Source organism: Neomonachus schauinslandi, chromosome 5, assembly GCF_002201575.2.
Source record: "Neomonachus schauinslandi chromosome 5, ASM220157v2, whole genome shotgun sequence".
In the NCBI taxonomy this organism is placed as follows: Eukaryota; Metazoa; Chordata; class Mammalia; order Carnivora; family Phocidae; genus Neomonachus; species Neomonachus schauinslandi.
Genome location: NC_058407.1, coordinates 176,152,852 through 176,176,090, shown reverse-complemented (window position 1 = coordinate 176,176,090; position 23,239 = coordinate 176,152,852). Strand labels below are relative to the sequence as shown.

Sequence of the window (23,239 nt, the reverse complement as noted above, 5' to 3'; positions counted from 1 at the left end):
CTGGCTCCTCCCAGCCCACCCACTCGGGCCCATGCAGGCGTTCCCCGCCCCCCCAGCAGAGGCAGCCCGACAGCACCCTCGGGCCCCCTGCCTGCCTCCTCCGGTACCAGCAGGGACCCTGGAGAACCGAGCACTCACACGCGCCACAACCGTGCACAACCGCAGTGGACAAACGCGTCCACATTCGCCTTGGTAACAGCTCCGAGAGGCATTTTGCAAGGCCCCTCAGGGTCCCACGGGACGGAGCCCAGAGGCAGGAGCGGGTGGTGCCCAGGGCTCCCTGCTCCCTGCCTCATCCTTGGGTCTCCTCTCCAAGGAACTATCCGTCCAGCAGCCCTTCTCAGGCTCTGCCCTGGGGAATCCGGGCTGAAGGCGAGACCCAGCACACAACTTCCCAGCCCCACAGCTCTGAGGTCACATGGCCGGCCACCTACCATCACCTGGGAGTGCAACTGGCCCCAAAGCCTGGCCAAGGCCCAGGGGTCCCATCAAGGCTGCCAGCCACTCAGCCACCAGGTACTGCCTGCCCCTGTTCCACCTGAATTGTTAATTGAAGTAAAAAAAAATCACTTTATGTCACTGCCAAAAATGAACTATCACAGCATCGAGGCACTGAGGCTAACTGAATTTTTAATGCAACGCTCAGTTAACGCAGACCCATCCCAGCCACACGGGGAAACGCCGAGTCTGTCTGTGCCTCTATAAAATGGGCCACACGGCAGGCAGGATGCAGACCCACATGCATCACCCTGCTGCCTCCCTCCCCAGAGGGCTTTGCAGGCAGGGCCTGGGGTGCCCACCACAGCCTTGCCAGGCCCTGGTCCCCGGAGCCCAGGACGGGGGTCATTCGGGAACCACCTGAGATGCAGCTGGTGGGGGCTAGACGGGGACAACAGCAGGCTTCCCAGGCGAGCTGCGGCCAGGAGCCCAAGCGGACGTGAGCGGGGAGGGGGCCAGACTCAAGTCCCACCTCCAGCTGCTGCCTCGGGGGACGCCCGAGCGTCGGAGCCTCTGTCTCCATCTGCACGAGGAGGTCACAGGCCCTGGTACAGACAGCACCGTTAACTGCAGTCCCCACAACCCCGACACCCACCAGGGGCCTGGCCCCGGGACCAGGCGTCTCGGCTCCACTCCAGGTGAAGCAAAGCAGGTGGAGGAGAGCCTTGCACCCTGGAGCTTCAGCTCGGCTGGGAGCACCTGGCATGAAAGGTGGGCCAGCCTGTGTTGTGTGTGACGGCAGCAGTGACAGGGAGGAGAGAGAACTCGGCGCTGCTGGGGGGGGGCGGGGGGGCGGGCGAAATGGTGGAAGGGGGTTACAGAACAAGGAGGTCCGGGGATGAGGAGCACAGCATAGGGAGCTCAGTCAGTGATGCTGGAGTAATAGAACGGTCCAATCCCTGTGTGGTGTACGTGGAACCCGCAGAACACCGTGTCAGCCATGCCTCACTACCAGAACCCCAGCTCAGCTCTGCAGACAGCCACGCAGGACGTGCCCAGGGAGTATCTGCTCCGCTGACCGGTCGGAGCCCAAGGGAAGGGGGAGGCTTCTTCCTCCTCTGACCTGGAGCATGCTGCCCTCCCTGGGGGCCCAGGTGACAGCCGTTGCTGACCCGGTTCCACAGTGGCAGCTCTGGAGGCAGACCGCGTGCTGTCACGGGGCACTCACCGCACCAGCCAAGGCCCCAGCACTGCGCAGTGTCTCCAGCCTGGTGAGACTAAAGCCAGGGAGGCAGGGCGGCCCCCCGGCCCCTGGCAGAACGCTACCTGCTGCCCCCTCCCCTGGTGAGCACAATGTGCCCCCTCCTCTGCTTCTCTGCTCAGGATCCCCCCGAGGGTCAAGGGCATGCCAAGGGCACAGTGCCCTGTCCTTCGTTCCCATCCCCAGAAGGTGGGAGGTGCCCACGACAGGCCTCTCCCCAGAGGTGGCTGAGCCCGGCCCAGGCTGGAGCGCAGCACATGGGACACACCAGGGACAGCCACTCCCCAGCCAGGCACCCACTTCACAGACCAGGACACCAAGTCTGGGTGTGGAGCGGGAGCTGCTCTGAGCAAGGTGGAGAGGCACCTAGTCCACCGGCACCTGCCGGGACCCCCTGACACAGGACAAGGATGGGTGTGACCAGGCAACTGCGGGTCTCCAGGCAGGTGCACCCCTGAAAGAGCCACCACCCCAGGGCTTTGTTCCTCTGCAACACTGGGGCCAGACACACAAAAAGGAGGGTATGCCGAGGGCGGGTGTGACATGCTTCTGCACAGGGAGGCCGAAGACCCCAAGGTCTGTGCTGGGGTCCCTGTGTGCATAATACAGAACCCTTGCCGTATGCCGAGCTGCCGTCCCCACCGTGCAGATGCATACACGGAGGTGCAGAAGCCCGTGGCCCAAGGGCACAGGGCTTTCAGGAGTGCAAGGAACCAGCCCCCAGCCGACAGTGACTTCTCGGGCGCACCCAGGTGCAGCCCAGGGTGACAGGCAGGGAGAGGTCCAGGCAGGAGCAGAAATGCCAGGAATGCAGGGCAAAGCCGCAACAGAGCCTGTGTGCCGCATAGGCCTGCAATCCAGAAACAATCCAGCCACAGAGTGTAGGCTCCGCCGGGCGGCAGCCCCTTCCTGGCTGGGCGTGGGTGCCACCCTGCCTGCCCCGGCTCCACCCAGCAGCACAGGACCTGGCCGGGGCGACAGGCACACGCAAGTTCCCGCCGCGGCCGCCAGCCCCCGCACCCGCCCCGGGGCTCTGGGCCCTCTTCCGGCACCGCCCCCTCCCCAGAAGCGCACGAAGTCTTCTCTGCTCCAGCGCCCTAACGGACAAACGGGTCCTCCGTCAGCCAGCTGGGGCAAAGAAAAAAAACAGGGAGGTCCTCTCAGCATCTCAGGGAAACATAATACATAAATCACACGTTGTCCACCTACCATCAGACACGTCTCCAGGGCCCAGTGTCGTGAGCCGCGAGATGCCCGGCACGGGGCAGGGGGACTGGGAGGAGCCTCCACGGGCACCACCGACGGCGGAGCGCGAGCCAGGGGACGTGGCCGCCTGCGCCCGCGAGCCCATAACCCCCACCTCCCGTCCCATGAACTGCGGACCAAAAACCACACCGTGAAGATGTGCTGCTGAAGGAATGCCTTTATAAAAACTCTCCCGTGAACACGCGAACACCAGAGACGCTCGCTTTCGCTCCAGAGACCCCACAGGCACCAAGGGGATCGTGACAGTCACACGGCCTCTCTGCTCGGAGCAGGGAGAGCGGGCCACGGGCGACACAGGGCGGCCGGCCTTCACTGGCTCGGCCCGCGGATGCCGAAGTCAACTCACTTCCGGATGAAGCCCATCGTCTGCTTGGCTGCTCGGCTGGGCGCGTGGCCGCCGTCTCCAAGAGGCCACACACCCGGGCAGGATGGCACTGTTGGCCCATCAAGTTCCGGAATGCCAAGGGCAGGCCTCGCTGCGCAGGCTCTCGTGGTGGGGCGGCCCGGGGCACCTCCGAGCGACAGGCCCCGTGACAGGAGACAGGGTCTAGACTCAGTTACGCAACTAGAAAAATGTGACCACAAAGCACTTTTCACGTGTATGGGTTTTGTTGGTGGGTTTCTTTTTCCTTTTGGTTCAAAGAAAAAACATAGCAGGCTCTCAGGTATACAAAACTGGTAATATTAGATAAAAATACAAACTTCACCTTTACAAAACAAAAACAAAAACACAACACACACACATTTCTGTTGAATACATGTAAAGCGTAACATCTTACCAAAAATAAAGAATTTAGATTCTGTCCAAACACTGGCACGGGGCCACCTCGCTGCGGCGAGGACTGGGAGCGGCAGGCCTGGGACGGACTCGATTGGTTCACGCATAGTTCTCTCGAAATGGCTTAAATTAAAAAGTAAGATAAAATGGGGCAGGGGAGAAACACGTAAAGCCAGAAACATTTAGGAAGTGATGCATAGGTGGATATACCATGTTTATTTTAATACATCTCATTTGTTTGCATCCTGCGAGGGGAAATACGGTCCCACTGTCCTGACTTACAGCAGCCTGGTGTTATCGGTGTAAATGTCATCCAAGAGATAATTAAAAAAAAAAAAAAAAAAAAAGCTAGCCAAAGAGTAAAAAGGAAAGCTTAATAATCACTTTATGGTGTAAAAAAAAAAATCCACTTAAGGCTCTCGGGAAGGTTTCTGTATAGACTTAAACACTACGGCAAGGAGATGTGTTTCTAAGTCCCGTGGTGGTTCTGAGATATCCCTGCTCCCACGTGCCCTCAGGGCCCTCGGCCCCCGCCCGGAGTCCTCCAGAAAGCAGGCTGTGTCCCTGGCAGAAGCACCTGTAACCCTGGACAGAAATCCGGTCCGCCGAGGCACATCGCTTCCATCCCACGGGGTGTCCCTCCATTCCAACAACTGTTTAGATATTTTTGTGAGTCCGTTTTGTTTGTCATGTTTTGTGGTTCTCTTTGCTCTCTCTCCCTCTCTCTCTTTTTGACAAGGAAGCTTCTTATTGTTTCACCGAGTGCTACAATACTTGCTTTGATGTCACATTAAACAAATGTATACTGTCTCTTTGTTCTCCAGAGTGTGCACGGAGACGGTTTTTCACGGAGGAGAACAAAGACCGCACGCTGTCAATGAGCACCGTACATAGTAGGTTCAGGAATGTAACACGCCATGTACATCCGTGTCCCGGAAAAGGGCTGCTGGCTTATCCTCACCTCACATCTGCAAGGAGAGGGGAGAGAAACAGACACTGACGAGGGACCGAGCATGCGCGCGGCAGTGTGGACGGGGACCACAGGGAGACACTTCACCCAAGCAGGGGGACACACTCACACACCGGGATAAACCTCAGGATTTGAGGGGTTTGTGGCATTTTTCAAGTCAAATATGCCTCAGTACCCTTTCTGTAACCTCCTGACCAGAACTGGGACTAGGCTCTTGGGATCTCACAGAACATTCCTTAGAACAAGCCCCATTCTCCCATTGTACAGATGAGGGAAACTGAGGCCCAGAATGGTTATTTTTTTGTCTTTTTCCTCATGTTCCTCCTCCCCCTCACTGCCAGCAGAGGGCTTGATGTGATTTCTGGAGCTCTGGCAGCCATCCTGGGCCATGAGACAACCCTGAGGATGGATACCACCAGACAGGCAAGCAGATCTACACTGAGCTCTGAGCTAAGAGCAGCTCTTCCCCATCCACATTACCTGTTCACTGCTTGTCCCAACACCGGTACTACCCACAAGCTAGCAGGGAGGCCACTTGCCTCTCACTTGGCATCTCTGTCATCATCTGGCCCATGGAGGCCAGAGCCCAGTCGATGGTGTACAGACTGGATGCACAAGCCGGCACAAAACCACCCCCAGAGCCACACCCTTGGGGAAAGCAAAAATCACAGGCAAGAAATTGTTTTGAGGCTGCTTCAGGAACCCACCCTAGTGGATCCTTTCCTCCCCAGATGATTCTTATGAATGGACCAGACCCGCTGGCCTCAACACTGCTGACCTGGCAGCTTTCTGCAGTCACTGAACCAGCACCTGGGCTCTGAGACACCATCTCCAAGAATTTTTCCTACAACCACCCATTTGGGATGCCATGGGTTCACACGTGGCCGGAGGCAAGTACTAGGCTCTCCAGAGCAGACAGGTCAACAACAAGGAGCAGGAAGGCTGGAAACTGCCTCCATGATGACTGTGGTTGCCCAAATCCCATTTTCCTCTGGGAAGCAGTATGCCTCTCTACAAGACTACGCTGCCCAGGTCCTCTTGCAGCTGAAGGACGACCAGTGTATCAGAGCAGAAGTCACTGGGTGGGACTTCTCTAAGAGGGTTCTTTTGCCCCTCTCCCAACATTACTCTTCCAACCTGGAGTGTAGATGTGATTTCTGGAGCTTCAGCAGCCATGCCGAGCCATGAAGCAACTCTGAGGATAGACGGCCCCAGTCCTGCATGGGAGAGGGTCCCTGATGATACCTGGAGGATGCAATACCTGCACCTGAACGTCTACCGCATCTCAGCCCTTGTTGGCTTTGGTGTGTTACCAGAAGCCACTTTCCAACACAGTAGCCAACAGCCCTACACGTCTATAAAACATTTTCAGATAGGATCCACGCAGTCTTCAATTCCCTTACCTATCATCCCTGTAAGCCTCAGTCTTTCATCTGTCAAATGGGATGGGTAACCTGCCCAAGGTGGTGATCCCAGCTAATAAACATCAGAGCTACCCCACTGCTGTTCAGGAACCCAAATCACTCCAGTCCTGTGACGCCGGGGCCTCCCCAATCAACGCAAGAGACCCAAGCCAGAGCGGGGACTCTGGAGCAGCAGGGGACGCGAGCGAGCAGACCCACAGCCCAGCCAGACACCGGAAGCTTGCAGGCCGATCAGGGCCGATCAATCAGAGCCGCGAGCTCGCCGCCACGGGAGGGATTCGCCGTGTGATCAGCCGGTGCACCTCCCACCCACAGGACCGAGGCACATCCGCACACAGCTCCTACCTGGTTGGCTGCGTTAGGTGGGTTTTAACCTCTTTCTTTTCCGTTTTTTACCTGACTCCCTACGCCTTCCTGTTAACAGAAGGGCAGGAGGGTGAGCGGGCCTAAGGGTTAGGGCTGCGGACCTGAGGCAATAAATAGCTGAAGTGTTTGTCTTTCTGGAAGAAAACTCAATTAGCTTTGGCACAGAGACACTTCCTGGTGCCCTTGAGCCCGCCCAACGCAGCGGGTCACAGCGCCACGCTGCCTCGGGGCGAAGTCTGACGGGACAAGGGGGAGGCCGAGAGGCCCCCAGGAGCCACCTACTCAGGGTCGGGCCTCCCTCGGCCTCATGGCTCCCGGGCACCCGATGCCCCGACCAGGGTGGGGACGTCCAGCGTCCCCCAGCAGGCCGCCTGGGCTCGCGGTCCGGGCTGGCGGCAGCACTGGACCCTAGCGCCCGCCGAGCCCCACCTCGGCGTGGAAGCCAGGCCCCGAGGACTCCCTGTGAAGTGAGCTGAGGGCGAGGGCGAGGGCGAGGGCGAGGAGCAGGACAGCGGCCGAGCCGGGGCTTACCCGTCTCCTCCTCCCGGTGGTCCGGGTTCAGACCGCTGGCTGTGCATGTGCATTCCAGATGCTCCTCCAGCCGCACCTGCACTTCTTTTAACTTTGGCTTCTTCCTGATGTACTCCACCTTGGCCACCTGCCCGAGACAACAGCCCCGCCGTGAACACCCGGCCACGCCTCGCACGCGTCAGCGGGAACAGGTACGTGCTCGGCCCCACCCAGGCCAGGAGGGCAATGCCGGCAGGCCGACCTCTGACCTCCAACCTCTAACCTACTCCCTGCAGAAAGGCAGGAGAGCCAGATGGGAGAGTAACCTTCGGCATTTGTGGTTTGGCCCACGTTAACTGGAACCCGAAGGCTCGTTCGCGTGAGCAGGGAGGAGGCCCGCATGAGGCGCTCGAGGCAAGAGCTCTGAGCAGGGCAGGGGACGGAAGGTGTTCGCTCCCAGGTCCTAGGGGCATCTGAGGCAACAAAACCTCCAAACGCATGCTTGATTAGTAAAAGGACAAAAACACACGGCCACGGAAAGGGGCTGCTGCACGTGGCCTGTGGTCTGTGGCCCCGGCCTCAGCCTCCCTCCCGCCTGTCCTGCTGAGGTCCCAGGAGGAAGGAGAGCAGGCCCAAGGGCCCACAAGAAGGCTGTCAGGGTCTGGACGTGGATTCTGGTCTGTGGACCGCAGATGAGGACCCCACAAGCGCCAGGCCTCACCCCCGGCTCCACAGACATGGAGCCACCTCACGGCCTCAGTCCCAGGCTGGAGGCCTTCCCAGGGCCCCCCAGCTACAGCTGACCTTGGCCTAGGGAACCACAGCCTTCTCAGAAACATGGGCAAGGACCCCGGGGCGTCATCCCAGGAGGCCGGGGGTGGGAAGGGTCTAGAACTGAGCCAGTGGTTCCTCCAACTGGGCCTCCTCCTTTGTCGGCCCAAATTACCTGGGCACAGAACCACAGCATGGCGGACCTGCCTCTGCACCTCTCCCGGGATCTGTCGGGAGGAAATGGCCGGGTCCAGCCCGTGGGCACAAGCCCAGGCAGCCTAGAAATCAAGTTCCTAAGGACCCCAGCTCGGGCCTGGGGAAACCAGCTCATTGTGTCGTGGGAACGCCACTCCACGCTCCACAAATACACACATGTGCACACGCAGTGCACGCACATGTCCTGTCCTGCAAACTACACACACACACACACAGCAGTGCATGCACACGCCCTGTCGTGGGAACACATCACCACCCGCCATACATATACACATGTGCACGCACGTGTTCTGTCCCAAGAACACAGCTCCACGCACACACATTATGCCCACACCTGGCGTCCGAGGACACTGCATACACACGGTGAGCGTGGCCAGGGTGGCCTCGTTTCATCCCAGCTCATGAAGAAAATACAGAACAGTAGGAGCATTCCTCCCAGACCCTCTCTGCAGCCCCAGTGGGCTCCCCCCAGCAAGTGCCCAGGCCTGAGCTCAGTCCCCAGCAGGGGCGGGACCACCATCTTCCCACTTGCCCTGGACCCCGCAGATCTGGGCACACGGCAGATGCTTCCATCTGTGCCAACACTGGGGTGTGGTCCTGGAAACAGCCCCCAGGGATATCCATTCCACCCCATTTGCCTGGAGAAACTGAGGCAGAAAGGGAGCAGGGTCCACACAGGTCACACCCCAAGCGTGTGGAGGCATCAGGGAGTTGGCAGGGGTGAGGGGATCCCTCGTGGAGAGCAGAAGCCCCCAGCCTGGGGACAGTGGGGAGGGGAGGCGGTGAGGGGGGAGTTCCTGTGCAGAGGCCTGCAGTCCAGAAGCCAGAGGACCCCAGACAAGTGGGACCGGCCACCCCACAGGTGAGCTGGCCCCACGGCTTGCCCAGACCCGTCCATAGGCACTGGGCTACATTAACGGTTAACCCGCGGTGCAAAGGGTGCTGGGTGCCCGGCGGCCGCGGGAAGTGGGATGCAGCCTCAGGTGTGAATGTGGACGGCCAGGTGTGAGCTCAGAGGTGGGGTGGGAGCCAGGCCAAGTTTGGGGCCAGGCCTGGGAGGTTTCCTAAGGAGAGAAGAGGTAGAGGAAAGGACCTCAGGCATGAGCAGCCCCAGCCACGGGGCAGGGTCTGCTCCACAAGGCACCTACTGCTCCAGGAGGCCAGGACCACAGAGAGTGAGGGAGAAAAAGAGAGAGATCGATCCTTGGGACATGGGGGCAGAGAGCCTGCCCTTTCCCCTCTAGAAAATGGGAACAAAGATCGTGGCCCCCAGGGTTTCACATGTATGGAAGCACTTGGAACTTCGCCACTGGGCTACCTTCCGGAGCAAGCAACCCCTGGTATCGGCATGTCGAGCTTACCAAAACCAGCCCCCAGGCCCAGAGTGAACCTCCCCTCGAGGGCACTGGGTGGGGTGCACCTCAGCGGGCCTCCCAAGAGGGCAAGAGGACCCTGGCCTGAGCCTGGCCATCGTGCCAGCCCTCCGGGCATCAGGAGCTCCAGGCCCACCTCAGCCCCCTCTCCCGGCCCAGCCCCAGGGTCTAAGCAGGTAGGTCAGAGGCCACGGCCCCCCTGTTCTGAGCACTCATGCGCCCCCACGCACGGCTTCCCTCCACCACTGGACTCTGCTGGGGGACACAGGGAGGCTGGGGGCAGGCAGCAAGGCACAGGTGGGCTGGCCCCTCTGCTCAGCAAGCACCTCACCCGGTTCCTCTAGGGGAGCAGGTACTAGGACCCCAGGCTCTGGGTGCAGGGGGCCAGGCTTGTTTTCCACTGAAGACAGACCAGCCACGGTGCGGAAGGCAGACACTCCAGAAACCCACCCCCGCTGCGGTCCCCTTGGCAAAGCACTCAGCACACCGGCCACTCCAGTCTGGGAACCCACTTTCTCCTCAGACGGGCTGTTTTTATCAAAGAAAAACAAACAGCGATTTATGATTGCACCTGCTTCTGGGTATGTGAGGATTCCGAGCTGTTCCGCCACCTCCGTCTGGCCAGGAAATAGCTGCATTTTTCCCCCAAGAACACACTGAATATTAACTTCTCAAAGCAGCCTCCACACTAGCCAAGTCCCCAGAACAAGATGTTCACATCTTTGGGACCCTCATTCCCGTCACTCAGCCCCCAGATCCATCCTGGAGCCCAAACAGGGTCCCCACACCCCTCCCTCCCTCCTCCCTTTGTTTGTGTCCTGGGCGTCTGAGCTGCACCCTATAAAGAGGACATTCACCTTCCCACCGCGAGTCTGCCTGGCAGGAACCACCCCACCTGCACGCTCCCAGGGCAAAGCCACCCGAGCGTGCGATCCAGTGATGCCGTTACCCCTTCTAAACAAGGGACACCGAGCACAGAAGCCCTGAGGTCCTGCTAGTCACGGTGTCCGGGGCTGGGCCGGGTAGAGCAACGCCCTGCTGGGGACCTCACCCCTCCCCAGGTTATGGCCTGACCACTGCAGAGTCAAGGGCAGGACACCATCCACGACAAACACCAGCATTTACTGAACCCCATGTGCTGGTCCCTGCAACGCTCACAGCTACCCTGTGAGGGTACAATTATGGTTCGTTTTAACTGAGGCAGCTCAGGTGGGAGACCCACACTGCCAGAGCCACTGATTTTCCCCAAGTTCCCTGAGCTGGATCTCATACTCCATCAGGGCGCAGAGGCCCGTCCTGGGCACCCCAGCAGACACACCCAGACCCACCTTCCAGAAGCCCGAGGTCTAGCGACACACAGCCACTGCCAGCCACCACGGGTGTGGCCGAGGACCTGGGTCTCTCCCTAGAGACCTGGGGGCCTGACCAAGTTAAGGGACTTGGCTGTAAACCCACAGGCTGCCCTGAAGGAAAGGGGAGCCCCCAACTTTCGACGCCACACAGCGAGAGGCAGGAGGTTCGCCGCACAGCCCCATCCAGTGCAACCCGACCAGAGTCACGGGCTCCGCTGTCAACACCACCCCTTCTCCTAGCCCTCGAGCCTTCGGTCTAGGGGACAGGGTCAGATGCCTACAGGGTATGGGGTCACCACTCACGGGAGAGAGGAAGAGCGCATTCATCTGGGACACCAGTCAGGGAGCATGCTTGGCCCCCTAAATGCAGACCCCAAATGCTGAGCACAGCGAGCTGATACAGGGACGTCACCCCAGCCCAGACCACGTGTCCACCCCTCCCCGAGATCTAATGGCAGCTATCCCCTGCGACCCCCAGGGGACCACCCTGAAGGCAGGTCCCAGAAGGCACATGAGGGCCCAGCCCCAGAGAGTGAAGGACCCACACCTGAGACCATCAGTTAGAGGCACAAGACACCTCAGGCCACCCTCCCTGGCGGTCACGGAACAGAGCTGGCCATCCACCCCAGCAAGTCCTGACAGTCACGGCCTGGGGCCTTCAACTGAGCACACCAGACAATCCACCATCTGGGCCTCATGGGGTGGCCGCTCCCAGCCTTACCTTACCTTCTCCAGTAAGCAGCCTTTAACTGTGATCAAAAGGCCATAAACCAGAAAACCACACACATGTCAGCCCAGGGCAAGACCTCCCACCTGCCCAGCCACACGGGGCCCCTGCTGGCCCCCAGCACCCCTCACAGAGGCTCGGCCCAGGACTCAGCCCCGATGGAGCGGGGACAGCCTCCTGGGCAGGCGTGGGGGCCAGGCCGGCCTCCACAATGGACCTCCTGTTCCCACTGACCTTTTGTCCCTTCTCAGCCAAAACCCCCAGTGTCTGGGCCGGATGTTTTCCTGCCAATGCTCTGATGGGTGGGCAGGGAGAAGGGGCTGCCTTCCCTGAGGGAAAAGGAGGAAGGGATCTGAGAAGAGCAGGGCGCTGGACATGGAACCAGGCCACTGGGCTCCAGCTGCAGGACTCAGCCCCTCTGTCCCCTCGGGTGGACCACGACCCCATCTGAGCAGACGAAGGCCTGTGGGGGGAGCCCTGGCCCAGCGCCACCATCTGCTGAGCCCTTTGGGCCTGTGCCCAAGGCAGATATGGGCCCCTCCCACCCACTCAGGGTGGGCCAGGAAGAGGGGATCACGGCCCATCCCAGGACCAGACACGGGGAACCCCGCTTCATTCCGGCGCTGCTCTATCTTTGAGAGTCCAACTGGACACCCAAAGGACAGGCCCTATGCCCAGCGTCCACCTGTGGGACTGTCTCACCTAGAACACTACCACCCCCACGCCCAGGAAGAAAAGATCTCAGGTGTCTGGATTCTCGGGGCTCATGAAACCCCCTCACAACATACCGTAAGTGAGGACACGGAGACCCAAGGGAAGCAGGCCAGGGTCCCACAGCAGGCTGCACGGGAAAAGTCTCAGTGCGGGAATGCACAGCCCCGTCCCCTTGGGCCTCTGTTTCCCCCTTTAACAAAGGGTGCAGAGCTGGGCTCCGTGCCCAGCCGGGGGCCCTGGCAGCATGGAGTCGGGAAGCCAAGACAAGAGCCAGTGCCCCAGAGAAGTGCACCAGGGCGCTGGGAGCCTGGGCGTCAGGGGAGTGTCCGCCATGGAGAGCACAGAGCAGCAAGCCATGGAATTTGCTTACTCAATGCCCCAAGTGCTCGAGGACCAAGTCCCCAGAGGTCAAGGGGAGCCCCAGTTACAGGCCTAACATGTCTTCTCACGTGACAAGCAAGTGTCCCAGCCAGCTACATGACCCATAAGTAAGTCTCCCCTGCCCTTCACTCTGGGGCCAGGGGCAGACATCCAGGGGCCCCGAAGAAGGGCACACGGGATCTGAAAGAATCTCCAGTAGAGGAATGGCTTCTGACACACCCCCAGAATCTTCATTCCAGGAAAAATGGACGCAATTGCTGCTGGAGGCTCAGCTGAGTGGGCAGTCCCTCTCCACTCAATAGGTGTCCCGCTGCCCAAATCCACAGCCCAGGGTTACGTGGGACCATAATCCACCCAGAGCCAGCTTCCAGGGAAGGCAGCCCCCTGCCCTAGACCGGGAACACCCAAGACGCTCCAGCCTAACCACACTTCAGGGAAGCCAAGACACTCTGGATGCCTCCCCTCCCACTCTATCCTTTTGGAAGCAGGAAGACGGCACCCAGACAGGGGCTGAGCGCGCAGAAGCAAAACAGCTCCACTCCAAACAGGGGCCCGGCTGTCCTGGGACCCACTTGGGACCTGCACAGCCCTAGACACCAAGTCACTGTGTTTCAGACCCATTTCACAGATGGGACAAGTGAAACCAGAGGAGAGCAGACCCATGCCCTAGGAACTCCTCCAGCCACTGGGCCAAAACACCAACATTTGGCCAAGACCCCAATGTGGCAGCCCAGAATGACCCAAAGAAGCAGATTTCCCCCAAGGACCAAGGCGGGAAGAACAAGGAGCCCCCACACGTGTAATCTGAACGTGACCTTCCTATGCCCCCAGCACTGGCCTGGAAGTCACCAGGGCCAGAGCCCTGCCCTGGAGAGGGCTTTGGGGCAAGCGCCTAGCTGTGTGCCAGCTCCCAGGGACTGCAGGAGCGCGGCAAAGACAGCCAACCCGGCACCGATCCTGAGGGTCTCCAAGCAGGAGAGCAGCCCAAGCTTTGCAGCCCCACCCCCAGGACCAAGGCACCCCCAGGATGGCCCTCCGCAGGAGTCCCTGGACACACAGCCCACAGCAGAGCAGGGTGCCCTCCCTGAATTACAGACAAGGGACAGAGGCCCGACGGGGCAGGCCCTGAACCCACACCAGCTCTCCTGCCCTGTTTCCCGTGTGCTTCTGGAGAGAGACTCTGAGAGGACCCCTGACCCCTCTCGCCACGCACCACGGCCCCGCTCAAGTGCCTGCAAGAACTCTCTGGGGCTTGGGGGAGACAGCGGGCAGCACAAACACAACCCATGAGGTCCTGCGTTGTCGCTTCATGGGGGAGGCTGCGTGCAGGCGCGGGGGGGGGACCAGAACCCCCCCCCCCCAGGAGCCGGCCAGCCCCACGTCCCGGCTCTACCACCAGCCTGCTCTGCACCCGGGCCTCGTGCACCGGCCATATCAGCCTTCAGCCTCGGGGCGCCCCAGGCGGGGCCCAGGGCTCACCTTGACGCTGCGGTGATGGACGCGGGAAGGCTGACACTTGACGCTGCTGGTGTTGCAACAGCCTGCACAGCGCTTCACCTCCACGCACGGGGGCCAGATCAGGAAGTTGGCAGACGTGGGGTCGACCTGGCTCCGAGGTATCTCATAAATGACCGTCCTGGTCTTGCAGACTGCGGGGATGGCTTCCTCTGCAGACCAAGAGCCAAGGTGAACGCACGGGCCGTCCCGCCAGCACCCAGGCCCACCCTGTGACCTGAAGCCCTGAAGGGGGTGTGTCCCCCCGCAGCTGCCGCTTCGTGCTTGTGGCACATCGCACCACCCCAGGACCTAGCAGAGATGGAGAGACACCCCGGCCCCCGACACGGTACATTCGGCCTGGCCCAAGGAGGAGCAGTAGTGAGGGCCGGGGGTGAGGCCCCAAGGCAAGAGGGCAACAGGCCCCACAGCCAGTGGACACATCAGGGCCCAGCGCCAAAAGCTGCCACAGGCCCCAGGCCAGGCCCAGGAAGGGAGGACACCCGAGACGGGCAGCGGATGCAGGATGCGGGACACAGGACTCAGGCCTGCCTCCCCAGCCCACCGGCTGCAGACCTGCTCACTAAAGGCCACCAAGAGAGCACCCCACCAGCCGGGAGGCTGCCCTCCCAGGAGGGACTGGCTCTACCTTCCACTCTGTGCTCCTCAGCACAGGCCGATCTGTCCGACCCGAAGCCCCGAAATGCACTGGATGCCAGGGCACCACTGCCCGATGAGAAACCCACCTGGAGACCCCAGCACATGCGCCTTCCTCCCCACATGCTGCCTTACTAATCCACGCCGGCCCCTAGGCCCACTGGGCCTTGAGTAACACGGGGCCAGGCAGGCAGGCCTCCAGAGCCCAGAACTGGAGGGAGCCACTCCTGGCCGCAGAGGGGCTGGCATGACCCCCGTGGCCAGCACCAGGCAGGGCCCCGTCCTCTGCAGACAAGCAGAAGAGCCTGAAATGCAATCGAAGGACAAGAGGGGCCTTGCCCCAGCGCCAGGGATGGGTGCCAGCCTCTCTCTTGCCCATCCCCCCAAAAGGGCCAGAAGACCTCCCGAGAGCCCTGGGAGACTGGGGGTACTTGCATCCTCCCCGGTGGCCTGGGAGCACCTGGGAGGGGGCGCGCGGGGTCTCCCAGAGCAGGCCTGCCAACAAGGAAGGCCGGATGCTGGAGATCTGGCCACTCCAGTGCAGGAAAGGGCTCTGCTCGCGGCAAGCAGCCCAGGGCCCACCAGCTGTGAGGGGCCTGGGGACCCTGGCCAGGCGGGGCCGAGGGTGGAGCCAGAGAGACAGTCCAGGGCTCCCCATCTGGAACAGGACAGGCCTGCTGAAGCGCCCTCACCTCTGACACTGGTCTGGAGGACAGAAAATCTACAGTCCTACGATAAACGTCATCTGGGTGGGCCCACCTGCCTTCAGGAGGACTCCTCACCCACACACCGCGCTGAGACAAGAAGCTACGAAATCTACCTTCTGGGGGGCAACTAAAGCTCAGAGGGGGGCAGTCACTGCCCAAGGGCACACAGCAGGGAAGAGCAGTGTGGGGGGCGCACACCCAGGCAGTTAGGAAAAGCAGGAGGAACCCCCAGAGTGGCACAGGACTCGGGGGGTCATACCCCCGAGCCCCGCCTCCCAGGGCAGGAAAGTGCAGGCCAAGATCTCTCTGAGCTGAGCCAGAGCCCCGGAAACCCCTCGCAGCCCCAAGGGGCCAGACAGACACGGGGATGCTCTGCTAGGGGACAGGATGCAAACACCCCACAAACCCACGCCCGGTGAGTGGGGTGGGGGCCACAGGCAGGGGCGTCTGCTGGCGGCCCATTCTGTGGCTGCCAGCCAGGCCACCGCACTACAGACTGGAAAGGAAACACGACCACGTTTGCAGCGAGGCCTCCTCCAGAACAGGCCCCAACAAGACCGGGCACTTAAGGAATTTATGATGGCTCTCCTCTCCTGGAAACTCTTGGCCCAGGCCAGCCTGCAGCAAGCAGCAGACGGGCCGGGGCAGGGAGGCGCCCCCGGCAGAGGAGGGAGGCCTCCGGAGAGATGGCAGGCGGCTGGGGCTGAAGCCGCTGGGGCCCCTGGGCCTTTGTTTTACGGAGGAGCGAAGGGATGACTCCCCTGAGGGCCCCATGGGCAAGAGCCCCCCAGCTCCCCCAGAGTCCCCAGCCCCAGCGCCCCCTCCCCACCCGGCAGACCCAGGGCTCACCAATGCTTCTTTTCCTCCGGATGGGCACGGGCGGCTCCTCAGGTGCATGCTTGGTGGCATGGCTCCCGTGGGCTCTCAGACTCGCTTCCAAAGCATCCTCAGCCCCTACAGATAGAAAGAGGAAATGATGACCAGCCAGCCCACATCTGTGGGGCACCCCGGGGCCTGTCCAGCAGTGCTTCCTACCTGCCTCCCCCAGACAGACAGGGTCCCCAGGGAGAACCGTCACTCCCACGTGTGCAGAGGATGAAAGACTCCCAACTGCCAAAAATCACCCGCCGACCTCTGGGAAGCCTACACGGAGGTCCCCCAAATGTGGCACCCTCTGCAGCAGGGGTGCAGACCTGTGCAGTCGGTGCGGAAGGGGCAGGTGATCCCCCCGGTGAGGGCTGGACTTCCTCCTCCGTAATACCCAGAACCACCAGGCCGGCTGCCCCCAGGCAGGCCCACCTCCTGGGAAGGGCCTCGGGGACAGGGCCCCTCCAATGGCACCGAAGGAGAAGCGCATGCGCTGCCACGACTTCCCTGCTGAGCACGTGTGTCCTTCTCTCCCTCTTCTTACTAAACCAGCTCTGGGCCGACAGCTGGACTCCGCTTGCTCCTGAAGTTAGTCCACTCGGAGGCCACAAGAAATGCAAGTGGGGAAAGTAAAGGGACAGGAACCCTGGTGCCCAGCAGAGGGGGCAGGCTGGCAGAAGCAAAGCGTGCTGCCCTCAGACACAGACCCACGATCCCAGGGCTAAAATTAGGGCTAAAAACCCTAATCCCCCAGGCCTGCAATGGCACCTGGTACACACACTACCACCCTCACCCCCCCAGTGCCCCTGGCAGCCTAGGTGAGTCCCAGGTCTCTCAGATTCCTAGCAGGGACAGGCGGGTGGGAGGGACACACAGTCCTGCCACCTGCCACTGGGCCCGGCCCGCCCCAGTGACACTGCCTGCACCTGAATGAGGGGGGCCACCCCTGGCCTGCCCGCCTTGGCCCCCAGACCCAGCTGGGGGGGTCTCTTTCTACTTCCCCCTCCATCCCTGGCTCCCCAGTGGATGAGCAGGGGCACCGGGTCCTGAGAAGCACGCCCCCACAGCCAGGGGCTCCAGCAGCTGTGCAGACCTCCCCCGTGTCCTGCTGTCCCTTCCCTGAGAAACTCAAGCAGAGTCCTGGGCAGCACCCCGGGCCACCGGGGCCACAGCGACTGTCCACAAACCAACAAATCCAAAACCGCTGCTCACTTAAAATGAAAACCAACAACCAGGCAAAAGGTACAAACCGCAAGAGATGCGCCCTTTCCGAAAACTAGAGTCTGGGAAGAACCCAGCTTCTCACTTAAAATGACTCAATGTTCCACTGCCACTAATTTTTTTGAGACCCAAAATAAGATCAGAACACAACTATTCATGCAATAAGAATTTCCCATCAACCAACTGTTACAAGAAGCATTTTTTCACGAAAAAGTGACATTTATGAGTCACGTCCTAGTGGTAGCCATCTTGCCATCCTCAAACCAAAGACCTGCTGGCCCATCCTCGGCCTCCAGGAGAAAACGCCTCATCGGCCACCATCTTCCCAGCCTCCCGAAAGCCAGGTGTGAACCGCTCCGCGGGTGCCTCGATCCTGACACATCTGCAGGACCTGACGCGGATGACGAACAAGGACGTGACTGCAGGAGCTGCCAGGAGCCCCGTCCTGGCCGCTCGCCTGGACCAACAGAGAGGACCACAGCCCGGCCAGCTGATGGCCAGCGCTGAAACCTGAACCGGCAGGTGGACTGCTTTCAAGATGAGAGCCCTTCTCTGCCCCCTGATCAAGATGGGTGGTCGCCGTCCACGCTGATGGGGGGCGGCCTGCAGCCTGACACTGCTTGAGAAATGACCCAGCCGTGACTTAGGAGAGAAGGCCCCGCCTGAATGAGGTCCTCAAGCTGCTCTCAGGACAGCTAATCAAGGGGGCTTCCCTTTTGCCTTGCACGCACAAATGCCCAAGTGACAGCTCAGGATGGGGACAAGTCCTCCGGCCTTCAGTCCTGGTGGAGCATTAATGGCCCAAGCAAGATGGGGACATTCACACATCTGTTACTCAGTGACCCCACCACACGGGCACCAGGCCAGGCTGCTCGGAGAACAAAGCTCCCCCCTGGCCGCCTCACTGCTGAATGGCTGGTTTCTCATCACAGTCGACACACAGGTCCCAAACTCCAGCCACTGGTCATTCAAAGTCCACACGCTGGTCTCTGCACCCAAAAGCCCCACATGGAAAGTCAGCTACCCCTGAGCTCCAGGCACACCCTGGGGATTCTCAGACTCAGTGCCGTCCTCACTGCCTCCGGCTTCATCTGTAAAATGGGGACGCAGCCGCCCACTGTCCCATCCAGGGTCCCATCCAGAGTCCATCACAAAGCCCCGCCAGGGAGGAGAGAGCCTGTAAGAAAAAGCCTTTTCTGCTTCCCAGGCCTGATTAGCTCTACACCCAAAACACCGACCTGAAGGGGCTGGGTCACCCTTGGAGTTACAAAGAGGGATTTAGGACTACCAAATGGGTTTCTCCACACCCCAGCTCCTTCCTAAGGGATCCCAGGCAAGCCTCCAACTGGACCTCACGGGGGTCCAGGGCCTGGAGAGCAGCTTAGTCCTCAGATAATTGGCCCCTCAGCTGTTTACAACCTTCCACAGTCGCAAGATGTTTCAACTCTTCACTTTGGGCAGGAACAGGTGTTGGGGGAAAAAAGAGGGCAACGTGAGCTCTAGGAGCATCCAGTGGCAGCTTCTGTGCTCGGAGACCAGCACTGCCCTGGCTCGCAGCTTGCCCCTGTGAGAGGGTACCAGGCCAGGATGGAGACCCACTTTGGGATCGGTGTCACACAGGGCCTCCTAGGGGGAAAGCTAGTGAGCAAAGAAGATCCTAGAAACCCCCCTCTCTTCTCACTCCAGTTTCCCAGGCAGGAGGAGTTCTACCCCAGAATCCAAGTCAGACCCCAAACCATGTGACAGAAGGTGGAAGGCAGGGGCGGGGGGCAGGAGGAAGACGAGCACCCAGGGCTTTTTATAAGGGGGCAATTTGAAACCAGCCAGGGAACTAGCTGGTGCATCCTGCTTTTTCGGTTTGGACCCTCCCAAAGAGGCTCTGGGCCCAAAAGCCCCCAGGTCAGGAATGCCATCAGCATAACCCACCAAGCTGCAATGCAAAAAGTGTTAATGGGTGGGGGGTGGGTGGGGGCGGGGCTGCAGACACCAGAATAAGAATGGTCCCAACAGAAAGTGAATGGCCCATTTCCCGGTGGCATCCCAAAGCCGTCCCACAGGGAGGCCCAGCCCTGCACCAACCTTGCTCCACCAAGCCAAAAAAAAAAAAAAAAAAAAAAAAAGCCCTGAATCTTCTCAGGGAGGTTGCCTCCCCACTTTCACAGATCCGCCAGGGACCAGCAGAATGTAGGCGAGTGTTTTCCTCAGCTAACCAAAGCCAAACCCTTCTCCCCAGGGTTACACATCAAGGAACCAGACCAAAATCCCCCCTGGCCCAACTCTGATCTCCAAGTGAAATTCTACCCCCTTCCTGATAAGGATCAGCCAAAGGATTTCCTGGGTCAAGAAACTACAGAAACCATCGGCCTTGCTAGCAAATGGTCTTGGCATGAAATGAAAATAGTTCAGGCCTCTCCACCACCATAATTAGGTACAAATTTCCAAATGACTAGACCATGTGATTTTACTTAATTCTTCCCCCCGCCCCCCCTTTGAGGGTAGTCTGCAGCGAGAACGAAATCTTCACTGAAAATTATTCCAACCAACCTCTACCACCTTCGGCCTTCTGACAAGCCCATTTTGGGCCTCTTTTTAACCAGACATTAATAAGATGTATTTCTGTAACTAACCCTCGCATGGGTGTTCCCCCACCAAGTACTAATTTGGAGCAGGATACCGCCAAGATGTGGGCCAGAATCCCTGCCCTCTAGGAAAAGGCTCCCTCCGGTCCACACCGCAGCCACCAAAACCACCAGCTCCCACCCCACCAGGGACAACCTGGGTCCCTGGTGACCTTTCCCCACCAGTCCCCTCCAACTCCGCAACCAACACCAAACAGCTTCAAAACTCTGCGTTTACAAATAAACTATTTTCTAAAGTGCCTAGGCTCCAGGGCCCAGGGGGAGCCCCAAAATAGTCCCCAAACACCAGATGTGTCCAAGATGCGCCTTTTTATTGGCCTGTGAAAAGAGAAAGGCACGGGTCTCCTGCAACCACAAAGGCTGGGCCGCCGCAGGAGCGGGGCACCAGCTCGCGGCGATGACAAAGCGGCCCCGGCCCGGGGGCGGCTCCTCCCGCGCGCCTGCCCGCGGGGCGTGAGGCCAGGGCTCTGCGCCCAGGCCCCGGCCCGCTCCGCCGCTCCTCCCGGCCCCACAGGGCAGGCCCAGGGCCTCCACACCTGGCCCCGGCGCCGGCGCCCTCTACGCCGCTGAACTTTCTGTGACACGCGCGCGGCATTTTCCTTAAATGCAAAAACAATCCCCGGGCGAGCGAGCAGCTCGCAGCCGCCGCCGGGAGAGAAAGTGGGGATTGGAAGAGAAACTCCTGACTCATCCGCCTGGGCTTTTATGGCCCGGGATTGGATTCTGACCTTTCGGTGCGCTCTTGCGCGGCGCCCGGCCCGGCCCGAGCGCGGGAGGTGGCGCGGGGCGCACACCCCGCACACCCGCCCCGCGCGCCGAGGGAAGGGGCGCGATTTACCTACGGAGTCTATCTCCAGGAGTCGCTGGAGGTCCCGGATGCTGTGGATCTGACTGTGCGCCAGCCTCTCAATCACCTCGCGGGGGATCTCGGCTTCCTGCAAGCAGAGCCACACGGTCAGCGCCCGACGCCGGGCCAGCTAGCGTCCCGCGCCCAGCGCCCCCCGCCCCCGAGAGCGGCCCGGTCCCCCAGCCGAGGTTGCCCGGCCCCGAGTCCCAGGCCCTCGCAGTTCGCGGGCCGCCCGGCCCCTCCCCGGGGCCCTGGAGTCAGACGCTGAAAGGGGGGGGAGGGGGACTGGGTGCGACCCCAAATTCTCGGCCCACATCCAGGTCCGCCTTTGCAGAAAGCAACCCCTCCCACCTTTAAATTTTCAAACAAAAGCCCGGCACCGCGGCCTCTCCGCCCCGGGTGTCAGTTACAGGAGGTCTAGGGGCAGCGAGGGGCCCGAGGAGTTTAATAGTGAAATCGACATGCAGAAAGATCAAGTTGAAATGCGTCACGGATCGGCGACGAAAGTCACGGCAGCCTTAACACTTTAATCTAGCCAGGGGCTTAAATTTCACACCGCGGAATCCCGGGCCGAACCTGCGGGGTCAAGGGTCTCCGTCGCAAAAACACGCGCGCGCGCGCACTCACTCGTTCACACGCGCGCCCCACCCGCTCCTGCCCGGCCGCGGCCCTAGCACCGCCCAAGACGCCCCAAATCCAGCGGGCGGCTGGGAGAGGCTGCCCGGCAACGGGAGGGTTAAATCTCCACCTCTCGCAGCTCCCGATCCCTGCCCAGACCACCCCCACCTCGCGGGCTCCCCCCACTCCCTCCAGATTTTTAAAGGGAGTCGGGGGTCGCTGTGTGGGTGTGGGTGTAGGAGGGAGGGGTATCAAGCACTAAGTTCCCACGACGGGGGGCTGCAGAAAAGTCATTCATCACAGCAGAGCTCCTGGGGATTCGGGATTCGACATGGGGGGCGGGGGGGGGGGGACGCCGGCGGTGGGAGGACGCGGGCGACTGGCCCGGCCCCGGCTCGTCTAGCTCAGCCACCTGTAAGCAGGCCCTGGGCGGGCGGGACTGCGCCGGCCCAGCGGCCGGGCCAGGCTCAGAGACAGGGACCGGGGGGCTGCGGCCCCGCACCGCCCACCCTGCCTGCCGGGGCTTCCGCCGCAGCCGCTCCTGTTTATCCGTTGCTCTTCTCCCCTCCCTGGTTCCGCCAGGTCACACACACCCCTTTCCGCGCTCCCCCCACCCCGATACTGCATTGTCCGCCGCGCCCCGGGCTCCCCTCCCCGGAGAGGAGCCCGCGCCCCCCGAAGTTTCTCCCCACTCGTCCACCCCACGCCACTCCGTCCCTCCAAGGCAGAGCGACGCAACACGCTGGAAACTCACCAGACACACTTCGGCATGGCAGAAAATAAAACCCAGTTGGAAAAATCAAAAAATCGACCACCCTAGCAGAAATCAAAATGCGCTCTGCAGATCCCCAGAGCCCGAGGCGGCCCGGCCCGCGGGTGGTTGCAGGGGGCGTGCGCCGGGGGAGTCGGAGAGGGGACGGGGCGCGGGGGTGGCACCCACCTCGGCCAGGGCATGGGCGAGGTATCCGCAGCCGAGGAGTAGCAGGCAAGCCCAGGTCCTCATCGCGTCCCGAGGCGCTGGCGGCTCGGCGGGGAGGCGAGGCCGCGGGGCGGGCGCTCCAGCCGGGCTCCTGTGGCGGCGAAATTCAGTACCATCCCTCAGGGAGCGCGGCCCGGAGGAGGGTGGCGCGGAGAGCAGGGAGCCGGCGGAGCGCGCCCGGCGCGAGCAGCGAGTGCGGAGAGGCAGGCAGCGCCAGCGAGGAGGAGGAGCAGGGAGTGCGCGCTCGCCGCGCCCGCCGCGCCGGGAGCCTCCTGGGCCGCCGGGTAGGGGGTGGGGACGGAAGGGGCGGAGGGCGGGGGCTGGGCCTCTTCCTTGGTGCGTTCCCGGTGCTGGCCGCCGCCGTGCTCGCTCCCCGGCGCTGGCTTTAGGAGCGACCCGGCCGGTAATTCTGCATATTTGCGGGCGTCAGGCCCGAGAGGGACCCCGGAGCGAGGCTGGAGCCGCCGCCGCACCACCCATCACCTGTCTGGACGCCCGGCCGGGCCCCGGCCGCGGGCTCGCGCTCTCCCTACGGGCTGCGGGCGACCCTGCGCGCCCACCGCCGGCCCCGCGCTCGCCTCCGGCCTCCTCTTGCAGCCGCCGCCCGGCCGGGCACGGCGCGGCCCAGCACGGCGCGGCCCGGCGGCCTGCGTGCGCCCCTCG

At 61.5% G+C, this 23,239-nt stretch overlaps 1 protein-coding gene across 4 annotated transcripts; it reads right to left on the bottom strand.

Moving 5' to 3' along the window:
- Positions 1–3,110: 3,110 nt before the first annotated feature.
- PDGFA (platelet derived growth factor subunit A) lies at positions 3,111–22,879 on the bottom strand. Of its 4 annotated transcripts, XM_021680167.1 has the most exons (8): positions 22,538–22,879; positions 20,971–21,067; positions 16,255–16,359; positions 14,027–14,214; positions 7,035–7,161; positions 4,705–4,711; positions 3,745–3,866; positions 3,111–3,594 (listed from the first exon to the last, which is right to left on the bottom strand). In XM_021680167.1, exons 1-8 carry the CDS (start codon positions 22,598–22,600, stop codon positions 3,308–3,310), a joined length of 996 nt encoding a protein of 331 aa, XP_021535842.1. In that variant the 5' UTR covers positions 22,601–22,879; the 3' UTR covers positions 3,111–3,307. The 4 variants fall into 4 exon arrangements, with proteins under 4 accessions (XP_021535842.1, XP_021535843.1, XP_044771128.1 ...); XM_021680168.2 differs by lacking the exon at positions 3,111–3,594 and having other exon boundaries at positions 3,649–4,711; XM_044915193.1 differs by lacking the exon at positions 3,111–3,594 and having other exon boundaries at positions 3,649–6,541; positions 7,025–7,161; positions 22,538–22,798.
- Positions 22,880–23,239: the final 360 nt, after the last annotated feature.